General features: G+C 41.3%; 1 protein-coding gene across 1 annotated transcript in view; it reads left to right on the top strand.

Moving 5' to 3' along the window:
• Positions 1 to 12,248, top strand: part of cd2ap (CD2-associated protein) — a 57,285-nt gene extending 45,037 nt beyond the window's left edge. The window contains 4 exon segments of the mRNA XM_051408465.1: positions 1,033 to 1,116; positions 5,139 to 5,341; positions 6,416 to 6,479; positions 8,690 to 12,248. Of these exon segments, the coding sequence (XP_051264425.1) occupies positions 1,033 to 1,116; positions 5,139 to 5,341; positions 6,416 to 6,479; positions 8,690 to 8,731 (393 nt within the window). The 3' untranslated portion in view covers positions 8,732 to 12,248.
• The last annotated feature ends 1,466 nt before the right edge of the window (positions 12,249 to 13,714 follow it).

Here is a 13,714-nt window from a genome sequence, read left to right as displayed (position 1 = left end):
AAGATGCCAAACATTTCTCAGCCAATGCAAAGGTTATCTAAATAGATCTAAATTGAATTTGAATCGAGTTCTGAAAGCTAAATTTAATTAGATTCAATTAGATTTGAAAGGATTTGGATTCGGAAAGGATTCCTAATATTAAATTATACCACCTTATCTCTTCTCTCATCAAATACACTCAAGGGTTTTTTGATTTAAAAATATAAATCACAAGTTTATGATAATCCCACAGTCCACCTCACCAGGAACACCTGCTACTAGGCCCAGGTATTATTTGAGTGTCAACACAATTCCTGACTTTTAGCTCTGATACCAAAGCTACACATTTCTAAATCTTCCACTAAGAAATATGAACCTGTTTTTCTACCAAACAAAATTTTTTATCATTTAACAAAAGAAACCAAGACACCTGTTTCTCAAAGTACGGGGAAGTACACACAATCATAACAGCTCTAGTAGCAGTTAATAAAATGGGCAAAATTTAGATTTATGTAATCAAGAACAGGTTGTCAAGACATTTCTGTGCAGACATTTGATGGCAGCTTGCAGTTACTTGATCAGTGTTTAATTCTACAAACACAGTATGCACCCGATTTCATTCAGTCTGTTCATGTCGCAGTCCCTTTTTTATTATCAGAACGGTTTGTTCTTTTCTCACTCGCCTCTCAAATTGATGCTCCTCACCATGGGTTTCCTGCTCTCCGTAACCTTTCCACCTCCCTTCGCACACTCACCCTCCGCCGAGCTCATGCTCATCACAAGTAGCACATTATATTGAAACTTGTATTAACAATTTGCACTTTCACAGTCGCTTCCTGACCATATGAAACCTGGTAAAGCGGCCACTTAAAGGCAACCCTACTCACACAGGGGTCTCACCGCCTACGTTCCTCTCCTCAAATCATCTCTCAGAGCTAGTGTCAAGACATCAATCTGCTGCATTTAAGTGTCAGAAGTCAGGAAGCTGTAAACTGAAAATCAAGTAAAAATATTAACGTAAATCACATGGTAAATAGAACTTTTCTTTTGCAGCCCAATAAGGAAGTGAACGTGGAGAAATCTTTCAAGATCGACGAAGAGGATGCAGCCAAACCAAAGCTAACAGAAACCAGAAAGGTAACCATGATCATGATAGTTACAGATGGCAAACACCATTGTGCCCTTAGAACATAAAATATCACATCCCTTTGTACCTTTTGGGAACTGTATTTACAGTTTTTCTTTGTAAAAATGAAACTTGGCTGTTACATGTGCTGCATACTGGGGACTGTACGCTCAGCCAAAGACGTTCTGTTAGAGAGAAATGCCACTCTGTATTGTTTTAATATAAAAATTGTGGACAAGGATCGCAGCGCGTTTAGTGGCCCAATCAGCAGCCAGCCGGGTGTGAATGTGCATACCTGACGACCATTGTTTCTTTCTCTTATGGTTTTGTTCTAAATGATTTAATCTGGATCCTCTCTCTATTTGTAACACTTCAGTTCCATAGCCATCATAAAAGCTTTTTGAAACTAGAGGTAGATTTAGATACGTAATGATGAGATGAGAACTGGACAAACAGTAACACTGATCGCCAATTATCTGCTAGCTTAGCTGTCAAGCACTGAACAAAAGCTAACTCTAGCAAATTATAAATAACAGTTAGAATCCCTCAGGTATGCTGTAAAGCACAACTGGAATCTCTGGATTTTCTGAGGTGAGCAGCAGGTTATCCAATCAGTCTTTGACACTATAATTTTAGCTAGCATTGTGTAGTTCTTACTACACTACAGCAGTGGAATTAAACCCTTGTTTGTGCTGCTGCTTCCAGTCATGCACTATTAAACGTCTGTCACACATGCTTCTTTGGGATGTATCAAAATAGATAATAGACGGTTTGTACAGTGCATGGGGTACCACTCTCCTGTTGCTATGCACAAAAAAATAAAAAATAAAATTAAAATACAATTTGTCCCTACTGTTCACAAATGAATCAAGAAATAAATACTGTAAGAACAGGCTACACTGTAGTGATGAATCAATTAGGTAAATAGCGGATTAGTCATTCAGCAGAAAATAAAAAGACAATAATTTTATTAATTTATGTATTGCTTTTAAGCAAAATGTGTAAAGTCCACTGTGTACAACGTTTCAATTATTGATATTTGTTGGTTTTCTTTGTCTTCAATGATAGTAAACAGAATATCTTCTGGTTTTGACCCCTGTAACAGTATGCGAGCCCTCCGGGGAAAGACCAGCGTTTGATTTCCTTGTTGAAAATTAACAACTGCAGCTGGTACAAAATACAAATACATTACAAAATTCACAGTTGCAAAAAACAACTTAGCAGGTGGAAGCTTTTGTATGTCTTTTTTATATAACTCTTCTTCATAACAGAATTAAAATGATAAAGACATCCCTGCCTTGATCTTACAAATCAGCAGCAACTAGAAATAATTCAATGAAAAAAAAGTGAAGGCAAGAAGCTTAGCCGTATTAGAAAGAGTGGGATGAACACTATCACTGCCACAGATAATTGTAATGAAAACATACATTTCTATAAACAGCACACAAGTAAAAATTTTTAAATCTATTATCATTGAGGCTGGGTATACTGTGGCATTCAGCTAACAAATACAAAACCTTTCCCTTTGTAAGAACCCTTTCAACCTGTCACCTACCTAACAGATTTAGGAATGACTTCAGTAATAGTGGCTTTAATAGATGCAGTAACCACTCCCATAATCATGTTCCATTGCGGTCAGATCTACTGGGAGCAGTATAGCAACATCATTAGAGGCATTTAAGGGTTTTACCCACAAACCACCTCACAATGTTGAGCGACGAACAAAACACACGTTTCCCACGTTGAGAAGGCGAGACAGTTTTCTGTAGCGTGTTTTGTTTGTAACAGACGCAAGCAAGGACAGAGGGAGGTAGAGCGAGGAAGACCACCCGCTGTTCAGTCTTCCTTTCATTAATTGCCTCAGATGCTATCTAGTCTGCATTGGTCATGGTCAACCAAGACTAATTAGACCTCGCTGTTCAGCTGGGGGTACACAGCATCAGGCCACTCTGTTGTTAAAAGCAAACACACACACACACACACACAGACAGACAGACAGACAGACAGACAGACAGACAGACAGACAGACAGACAGACAGACAGACAGACAGACAGACAGACAGACAGACAGACAGACAGACAGACAGACAGACAGACAGACAGACAGACAGACAGACAGACAGACAGACAGACAGACAGACAGACAGACAGACAGACAGACAGACAGACAGACAGACAGACAGACAGACAGACAGACAGACAGACAGACAGGAACAAAGCCTTGCTTGGAGCATTTATAACCCAGCAGTTCAGACATCCAGAGGTGAAATTACAGGACATGTACCCTGAGTGTCCTTCTCCTCACCCTCTTGTTGTTTCAAAATGAGATTCTGACCCTTGTAACATTTACTCCGGTGAAGAATGAGAGCGGAAGAGAATATGCGAGGCCTCCGGGGCAGAAGAGGTTGCAGCCATTGAACCTATTGAAACTGAATAACTGGGGCTGCTGAGGTAGAATGGAAAAGGTGCGTTATACCAGCATCAAAGATTGGCGGAAAAAACAGCTGCCTTCATGACCTTCCTTCATCGGTTAGCCTCCAATGACGGCAAGGGCAAACTCCCTTTTCTTTTATTAGTTTAAATTAATGAGTGGGATGGGTCACACCAGTCCTACCAGGACAGCTTTTCTTGCTATATATGTTGCAATAATAATATGGACCATTATAATGAAATACCATATACCGGTGTTAAATTAAAGGGAAAACATGAATACATAAGGAAAGAACCATAAAAAGGTCTGCTATAGATTTGAGTCTTTCTTAAAACAACACTCATAAGTGTATGTTGAGAGAATTACTGTTCACTGTAATCATTTCTCCTCTCCATACTGGCTATGAAGAGGTTCCCTTCAAAGCACAAATCCAATATAACAAACAAAAAAAAGAAAAATCCACAGTCCTCTGTCCAACAATGTTTTCCAAAGTGAAGTTGAAGCCAATATTCAGCACATGGAGTAAGCCAAATAAAATCTTGGTCCTGGTATCCATGTGCCCTTACAGTATATTGCCAGTGTTTTGTCCCAGTAACAAATCTACATGCGACTGTCAAAATGTATCAGTTCGCTTTGGCTCAGTGAGGAAACGCTGTCCAAGAGGGGATTTTGTTGTATAAAGACAGTAACTTTGGAAGATACCCACTCAGTTGCTGCTTGTAAAAGCTTTGAATGGACTGTAGAATTTTGTACAGAACAAGCATGTGGATTTTCACTAGTTTTTCTAAAGTAGTGTCATTTACCATCGAAAGAGGTGTGGTGGTACGGTTGATGGATGACCCAAACAAACAAAGGAAACTGCTCTTTGTTCCCATGTGAAACCAAAAGTAAACCATTTCTTTAAAGAAATGTAAGTAAGCTTGCAAATCCTACTTAAGTTATGTCAGGTATGTAACTCCTAAACCTAACCAAACTAGGACCATTTCACATTATCCATGCAAGCTTTATTTTGAAAATTCTAACCGGACGTTGCATATTTATTCTTGCTAACTTGGCTGCAGAGCCCTGTGCGTCCAGAAATCACTTGAGAGCAGGAATGCCTATTTTAATTCCCTGCCCAAGCTTAGGCCCAGAGAAAAAGGTGGACTGTAAAAATTGTTTTGCCCTGTTCCATGAGAGAGACACATGATAGATGTCATGAAAACTTAAAAAAACATGACAGTTTGTCATCGCAGGATGGGATCAGACAAATGTTTGAAAGAAAACTTGTAATAAAGAGATATTGTAGGTGGGCTGCAGTGCATAGAGCTCTCATTACAAAGATGAATGCCCATTCGGTGATCCAGAAAATGAAGGCACAGGTCTACAGAGATGTGGAGAAAGGTGAAACGATCAGATGAATCATTGTTCACCAAGGTATTTTCTTGACATTTGTCCCCTCAGGAAAAAGGGTCACTGCAAATCAATTATAGTTATTCTGAGTGATCACATTTATCCTGGGATGAAACATTTCTATCCTGGATGCAGGATGTTTGACAAGTATGAAAATAATGTGAATCATACACACTATGGCCACATATCTCCCTGTTCCTATGTCCACAGCCTTCCGCAAACAGATCCCAGTCACCGTTACTCAATAGGCCCGCCGCCAGCACCGAGACCAAGCCGAGCCCCGCCGCAGGCCCAAGCTCAGACGTCGCATCGCTGGGCATCAGGGCCAGGCTGGAGTCGGAAGAGCTGGAGGAGCTGAGGAATCAGATGAAGGAGCTGCTGCTGTCCGTGGAGCTCCTCAAGTCCCAGCAAATGTAAGAAACTCAATGTGGATGAGAACAGGGTTTGAACATGCTTGCTCTTGTTTGTTTGGACAGTGACAGGACAAACTAATGTGACAGAATGAGGTCTGAGAGAAGTTACAAGCTGCTTTTGAGCCCAAGATTGTCTGTTTACATTATACAACAGTCCCGTCACTCTGAATTAGAAATCGTTTAAAATTCAGTCAAGTGTTTACAATGCCTAAAGCAATTTTCCAACCAACATTGCCCCATGGCCCACATCATAGTGAAGTTGGTTACTTAATGAAATTATATATCATGATATACTTTCTATAGGTCAGACTGTCACTTTATGTATTGTGTTTCTGGCTGTTTTAAAAGCGAAATCTGCTGTTTGGCTCAGTAGAAACATGGTCACTGGGCATTAACCACAAATTCAGATACGTGAATGAGATGCTGTGCTTCTTAAAGTGTGTCAGCCTTTAAAGAGGCCCAATTATACTTTCCTTTCTTTTCAGTGATCTATGTGTATCTATCAAGTGTTCATTTTTCTGATAAGTTTGGTTTTAATTACTTATTTGAAGCTATCTAAAGGGCTGCTGCTCACGATTGTGTCAATACCAATGCGCCAGCCGTAGTCACTACTGCGCAGACTCTGGCTCTGAAGGGCGAAAGATGGCAGCAGTCGTAACCGGGATAATTTGGCGTGGTTTTTGTATAGTGGGAGGAAGTGGAGACACAACACCCATCTTTAATATGTTGATAAGACACGCCCATCCACCCGCTCAGTCCATTACAAGTTTTTGTATGTCTTGCAGAAAGTGCGTTTTTTGTTTTAAAGGAAAGTTGCGAGTTTACTGATGAACAAAGCTCTACCTGTTGTTGATGTTAGCGTTTGGCTAATTTAGCCAAAGCAAAGCTAATCTAGTGCAAGAATGAGCATAATGGGTCCTCTTTACACTTTATTTGAAAAAGACCATAAGTTTAAGTAAGTTTAAACCTCTTGTATATGCTGCAGGTGCTAATGTGTGTGTTCTCTCTCTCTCTCTCTCTCTCTCTCTCTCTCTCTCTCTCTCTCTCTCTCTCTCTCTCTCTCTCTCTCTCCAGGAAAGAGATAGCAGAGCTACGAGGAGAGCTGGATGAGGAGAGGCTAAAGCGCGTAGCCCTGCAGGTAACATCGACCCCCTATAGCAGCACATGCTGAGCTGTCAACATTCATTACTCTCATTATTTTAGCCAAGTATTGATGCTGTCTGTTCACACATGCATATCAGAACAAGTGCAATGACTGGCATGCACGGTTAACCCAACGCAGGACAGACAGGTAAATACAGTCTGGAACTTCTGGCCTCTGACCAGCAGTGAGCGCAGCAGTCAGTATAGATGCAGACAACTGCCCTTATAAAGTGATAAAAGGGTTTCTTCTCACAGCTTTAGGGGACGACTTTGGGCTACAAACTGTATCCATGTGTCATGTGATCTTGATTAAGTTCATGATCAAGTTAACCTTGACATTGTCTTGTTCATTAACACTTGAACACTGAACACTGGTAGTTCTTCAATTGGCTTTGGTGCCCTCAGAAAATGCCTTATATTGGCCTGTGTTCTGGTCCCAGGCACTCAGCCCAGAGTTAAACGTAGCATTTGGGAACATCTTGGTGAACTTGTGGAGCAAAACATATAACGGGCAGCTTCAGTGTCCCTGGTTCAGTGCAGGCAGCAGATTTCTGTTAATCACCACTCCCTGACTCTCCTTGTGTTTCTTGTCCATCTGTCACTTACCAAATTTAGCCCAAAGATGTTTTGGAGTTTTCGACCCTTTCAGTCTTCATTAGCAGATGAAGCCTGCCAAGTTGTTATGGAAATGTAGAGTCTAAACACTTAGTAAGTCTAACTAATTAGAGGTTCCCTGTTGAATTTTTATCTTTTCAGTGTTACTCACCAAAACACTCTGTGTGCCCCCAGCATGTGCATGTACATCCTCATGCATGAGATAAACACACCGACCCCCACAGAAAAACAGCTCCACAGCGCTGCTAAAGTAACCTCTAGGTCTAAGGAGGACCTTTCTAAAGTAAAATATAACCCTGATGATGTCAGCTGTGGCAGAGAGGGTCTAATGAGCACTGTGGGGATTGGAGGATCTTGCTTTATTTATTTTATTTTTATTATTATTATTATTATTATTTTTAGTTTAAACCAATTAAGAGAGCAACAGTCAGGCTGTATCGACCAATTTTGATCCTGTATTTCTGTAGGATAGCTTAGCTTGTTTGCACAAGCCTTCCGTTACTCACATGGCTGCCATAATGCTCAGCGGCCCCTCGGGTCTCCCCTCGCTGCAGTGAACACATTGCACCTCCCTGTGCTCTGACCCGGCATCAGGAGCCTGACCATTAGATTTCTCCTGTGAAACCGCTGCAGACACGGCCCGGCTCATCCCAGCACGACACCAGTACACTATAAAATCACATCACAGGAGCAGAGGACCCCTGCAGAGCGCTCCAGGGTTACACAGTCCACACACAGAAACACAACTGCAGATTTGTTTAAACCCTCTTACTATTAACTTCCAAACTTCCACAGATGTGTAGAATGAGATGAAAAACCGGGGGGGGGGCAGATTTACTGATTTCTCTTTCCCTTCCACAGAACATCTTCTTCCACTGGTTTCATGTGTGCATTGAGTCTGCAGCCAGAGGGCTGATTTGGATTCTTGAACACAGTGCAGTTGATCTATAGGTTTAGACCTGCCTGAGCTTTGGATTGATAGGTGTGCTAGACGAGGGAAGATCTTTTATTCTGTCCATAATCTGTGGATGAAAAGGGTTTTACTATAAAGGAATAGTTGGGCTTTTTTTTCCGTTAAGCTAAAGCCAAAGATAATTAGCTTAGCACAAAGACCAGAAACAGACTAAAGCAGCTAGCTGGTTCTGTCTTAAAGTGAAACAGAATACTATCTTTCTTTTTTTTTTTACCTTTTGGACCGTGCCAGGTTAGCTTTTCTTCCCCATTGTCCCATGTTTTAGGGATAATTAAGCGCTGTGACCAAAGACAGAACCACGTCAGTGGTGGTCGTAACTGCAGAGCAGAATAAATCTAGCTCCATTAGGGCCTCATATTCATATTGAATTTAAAAGGTCACGCTGTCAAAGACATTTCAGCTCAGCTCAGGTTCTCTTTTAGTAAGTATCTTCATTGTCATTCCAACTCTCCTTAATCCTGCCACAGCAGGGCACCTCCAGCAATGCGCCTCACAGCGGGGATGATGTTGGCTGAACCGTGTGCTCCAACCACTCTGACAGATCCAGCACTTTGTATCATTCTACCTTTTTTTCAGTGTTAAAACCTCCATTCTGTGTGTGCATTTTGTCCTCGCAGAGGGAGATAGAAAAACTAAAGCAGACCGTCCACTCGACGTGAAGCCCGAGCTCCAATCAACAGCAAGCCTCAAGGTCAGCTGCTGGCCTGTCGACCAACCAGAGTGCAGGAGGGCGGCGGCGGGCGGATGGAATGGAATGGAGGGAGAGAGAGAGGGTGGGGAATGAGATGAACCACCTCGAGTACAATCCTTTTCCAGTGATCTACGAAAATAAACTCTCCCCACATTTGTAAGATTTAAATTTTGCACATATAATTTTTTTTCCCAAGTTAGATGTAATTAAGTTACAGATGTATATGTTTCTCTTTATTTCTTTTTTTTTTTATTTTGCCAACACGAAAAAAAACTGAGGCCTTACTTCGAACTACTGTGCTGGACAACTCTGCCGCTCACGCTCTCTCCCCTTCACTCCGGCGTTCCTCGAACCCCTCGGGGAGGAGGTCCGCTCTCAGTACTACTGACTTTGTATAAAGCAGGGGGCGCTTGTTTTCCTCGCCTGATTTTTCTTTCTCATATTTTTTTATGATGCACAAATTTTAAAAAAGATAAGAAAATGTTTGATTTCAGTTAACATATTTTGATCCTCACGGCGAATGATTTTCCTTTTTCCTACACGGCGCCTGTCAGCAGTACTCCACTCCATAGCTGCAGCGCTTCAGAGAGAGCTCTTCTTTCATTTTTCTTTGTCTTTTATATGGTTTCTAGCATTCCTATCCAGGGTAACACTACTGTGCCTGTTAAAAAACAAAATTATATTAAGTGTTTGTAATGGGAGCTTACATATACCATGATGGTGTCTGGAAATTTTGCAGCATGATATTGTATATCTATATTTTTTAAGTCTACTGACATGCCTAGTCAAATACTATATAGAGGGCCTCTTCTATGCTGGTCTCTTCTATTTTTGTCAAACTGTTTCACCCACTGGGAATGTTCCCAGAGGTTTAGCTAGTCTGCAGGTAATGTAGACAGAATCCACATGCAAAAAAAAAAACCACCTCTAAAGAGAAGAAGAGGAAGAGAGAGGAAAAGAGACTGCATTCTTTGATTTACAGAGTTCCTGACCAACACATTGCCATCAAAAAAGCAGCCTCATTATAATCGTCTCTGCAACCTGCTTTTACTTTCTTGGATTTAATCAGGCCGCCATCCCTCTAATCCCTGTCGCAGCCCGTTCTTCTTCTCCTTCCACCCATCCCTCTTTGATTCAAAGTGAATCATATGATCTGAGAGGGGACTTGTCTTACCGCTCTGTAAAGTGTTACGCATGAGCCTGCACAGCACTCATCAGTTGTCCTGTCCTTATCGTATGTGTTTGTGTGCGTGTCTCTCTACTTATCTTCCCACATTCCAAGTACACGAGTTAAACAAACTGGAAGCGCACAGTACAAAGCAGCAGTAATAACGAGATTAACTCACATTCTCCTTGTTCTAACTCGGTTTGAGGAGCAAAGAGTTAAAACCCCCTATGTGTAGAGTTTTAATGTTTGTGTAAGCTGATATAGTACCAAATGAATGAAAAATCTCTTGGTGGAAATATTTGTATGTTCTGGTGCAGTCTGTCTGCCACTACAGCGTCAGAGCTCTAGAGACGACCATAACTATCTGTCAGTTGAGGTGTCCATCCACCCCTACAGTCCAGGCTGAAACATGCTGATAAATATCGCATGGATCGCCAATACATTTTGTGCGCACATTTAAGGACCAGTGTGTAGGAATAAGTGGCATCAGGTGCTGTAGTGGTAGATTGCAACACCCTTGCTTCACCCTCTCCTTCCAAGAACAAAAGAACAAGAACCTTTCTGCTAATAGATCCCAGAGGATGAATCCTAATCCTAATGATGTTGGTGATCCCCTGATTGTTCATGTAACAGCACCAACAGGTCAAAGTTTTCAATTATCCAGTGAAATAGCTCAATTTCTAAAAGATGCATTGACAACAGTAACTTACTTTCATCTCTGACCATGCGCAGCTGGGTAACCTCACCCAACAATGATGTCACAGTGTACTGGGTCACCCTGGATTACACTTCTACATCACGGCAGCAAAGTGATTTTCAGCTGGTATGAGGAACTCTTATCGGTGCAATACTTAAACCTGCAAAACTAATGACATTCCAACCTCAGCTCTACTTATTGGTAATTGACAAATGTTAGCATGCTAATATGCTAAACTAAGTAGGTGAACATTATACCCGCTTAACATCAGCATGTGAGCATTATTGCCTGATCAAAGCTGATCCAGTTTTTAAAAATCCAGTAACATATCGGCCAACACATTGACCTAGATAAACTCTGTCGGACATTTTACAAATAAACTTGTAAGTGCTCTCTACAAAACACAAAAATGCGTCATGCGGTTTCAAAACATTTGTTGTTGCATGTTAAGCATTTAGCTCAACAAAGTACAGCCTCATAGAGCTGTAAGCATGGCTGACTCTTGGTCTTGTTCGATACTACAACTAGGAGTCGCCAACAGTTAAAATCCTACACATAGGGGCTTTAGCTCATGAACAGAAAAAGAAATGGGTTGCTTACTGACGGTCCTTATTTTTTCTTCTCAAAAGCATTTTCAACAGCACAGAACTGCTGCTGCCCTTCCGGATGCTAATCTGTTTTTTTATTTTTTTTAATACCTGGAACTGAATTCTTAGCACTGCTAGCATGCTCAAGGGCTACAGAAATATGCAGCACAGCGTAAGTTGAACTAATGCATTGTAGGATGTGAATCACCTTCAGTCCGCCTGCAGCCCTGAGTTCTGAATGTCAAGAATGTGCTTCTGTGCTGATGAACAGCTTATCTCCATGCTGAGACACTTTTTTGAGGAGACCAGTACAGTACCAAGTGGAACCCCTCTGGCTTTTATACGGGGTTAGAGGAACGTTTCAGCCCTCAGTATTGGTCATAATATTTAAAGCAGGTTTCACTTCCAAATCAAATGTTGTATAACTGTCTCACATCTACTACTGTGTACCACAAATACAAGTGCTGGTTACCGTTCTTCCCTGTTTTTTTAATTTTAAATATCTTTATACATATCTCACAATTGTCTTAAACAAGTGTTACTTCGCTTTTAAATCCTCCTCAGGCTTTGTTGCATGTGTTCGATGTGTGCGTGCATGCTTTTGCTGGTGTCTGCTGGCAAACATTCAAGTGCAACAGCGTACACAATGTAAAATTCTGGGCTCCAGAGTGCTTTGACCAAGTTGATACTATATATCTGACCTTAATGAGCATGGCACTCATGCAATATGTTGATGCCTAACATAAAACAGACTTCCTTTTAGCACAGCAGCTCTTTAACAATACTGGGCGATGAAATAATCACATCGTGGGAAAGGGGGGCTGGGGTGGGGTGGGTGGGGCCACAGCTCTTCATGTAATATCTGTAATGCGGCTTAACTTCCACATATTGTACATTCCAGAGTTTGACACCAAGAAGAAATCTGTGCACATTTATAACATATTTTCAAGTGATTTTGTTTACAAGAGCTGTATCCTTGCATGAGCTGAGATTCTTCTCAAAAATGAATAAATATCATCTTTATTTACTGTCACTGATACTCTTCTTTGTTTTCTTTGCTTTTGAATTGTGCAACACTTCCAAACATCAACCACCACCAGGCTATTTCATGCTTGAATTCCTGTCAACGTAAGCATTCTTGGAAATATTGAGTGAAAAATATTCAGAGGAGAGAGTGATGTGGTCCATCTGTTATTGAATCTGACTTCTGTCTGTCAGGCATTAGACCAGGCCGTTGTGGTAAAGAGGGAGCTGAGCCGGAAGGCAAAGCTTTTGATTCACCAGTCGATTGGCAGTTCAACCCTCACCTGTGGCCACGAGCTGCGGGGTAGCGGCCGAAATGAGTTCCCTCCGCAGGGTGGCTGGGCCGTACAGGTGAGCTTGGACATCCGGAGGGAGCTCGGAACAGAGCTGTTGTTCCTTTGTGTGGGCAAGTCCAACTGGGAGTAGACCCGGGGTTAGACCCAGAACTCACTGGATGGATTAAATCTGTCCTGGCTGGGAACACCTCAGGGTCTCCGAGGAGGGGCTGCAAAACGTTGCTGGAGAGAGTCATGTCTGGCCTACCTAGGTTACCCTGCTTGTAGAAAATGGATGGATTGTCTTCAGTCTGTCTGTGCACTTGTCTGTTTAAATAATAATAATAGGACATCATTATATACATAAACCTGCAGTAAAGGTCAGTAAAAGGGAACTTTTTGTGTAAATCACACATTCTGCATAAAGTGAGCCTGGTTATGAGAATGTGCAGAGTTTACAAATGAGGGATAAAGATGTAGATTTATCATACTGCCCCAAGATATCCCCTCTTAATCTGTGGAACAGTTTAATGGTTTACAGCCACCAGCATGCATTACTGCAGTGCCTGAATACAGTTTTATTTCTGACTTCTATCTCCTGTAAATAACACTAAACAAACAACTATCTTTCTTGGCTCTGATTGGATGAAAGTTTCAGCAAATATGACAAAAGCCTAATTTTATAAAAGTTACCGACGGCAACTTTAAACAGCTACATTATTCCACTAAATTGTAAATTTTGTGCATAATTTTGTCAAAATTAAAAAAAATAATAATTCTGTCAAACTTTGACTTTTCACTAGAACTTTAAGGTCCAACAACATTGACATATCATAGCATCCATTTGAAGTTCAACAGACATTAATCAACATTTCTTATAAATCTGCCAGTGTTAGCTAGCCGGTAATATTTTTAACTGCAGTCCTCTGGCAGGAGGTACTAAACCAAATGAAGTGAGAAGTACAAACGGAACCATAAGAGACTGAACTATTTACTCTCTACGTTTCAGTCTTCACCAACTCCTGAGAACAAATATCTGGTCCTTTAGCAGCGAAATTCTCCACTATATACGCAAGATTGAAACGACCCAAAACGCTGTAGTACATATGCCAGGCCTGTATGTGGCGCTGTGACGCTGCCACACCAATACACTAAAACCGGAAGAGAAGCCATGGAGCATGCGCTGCTTACAAACAAGTAG

This window comes from Dicentrarchus labrax, unplaced genomic scaffold (assembly GCF_905237075.1).
Source record: "Dicentrarchus labrax unplaced genomic scaffold, dlabrax2021, whole genome shotgun sequence".
NCBI classification, from domain to species: Eukaryota; Metazoa; Chordata; class Actinopteri; family Moronidae; genus Dicentrarchus; species Dicentrarchus labrax.
Note: the sequence above shows the minus strand (reverse complement) of the source record. Positions and strands in the feature narration are given on the sequence as shown.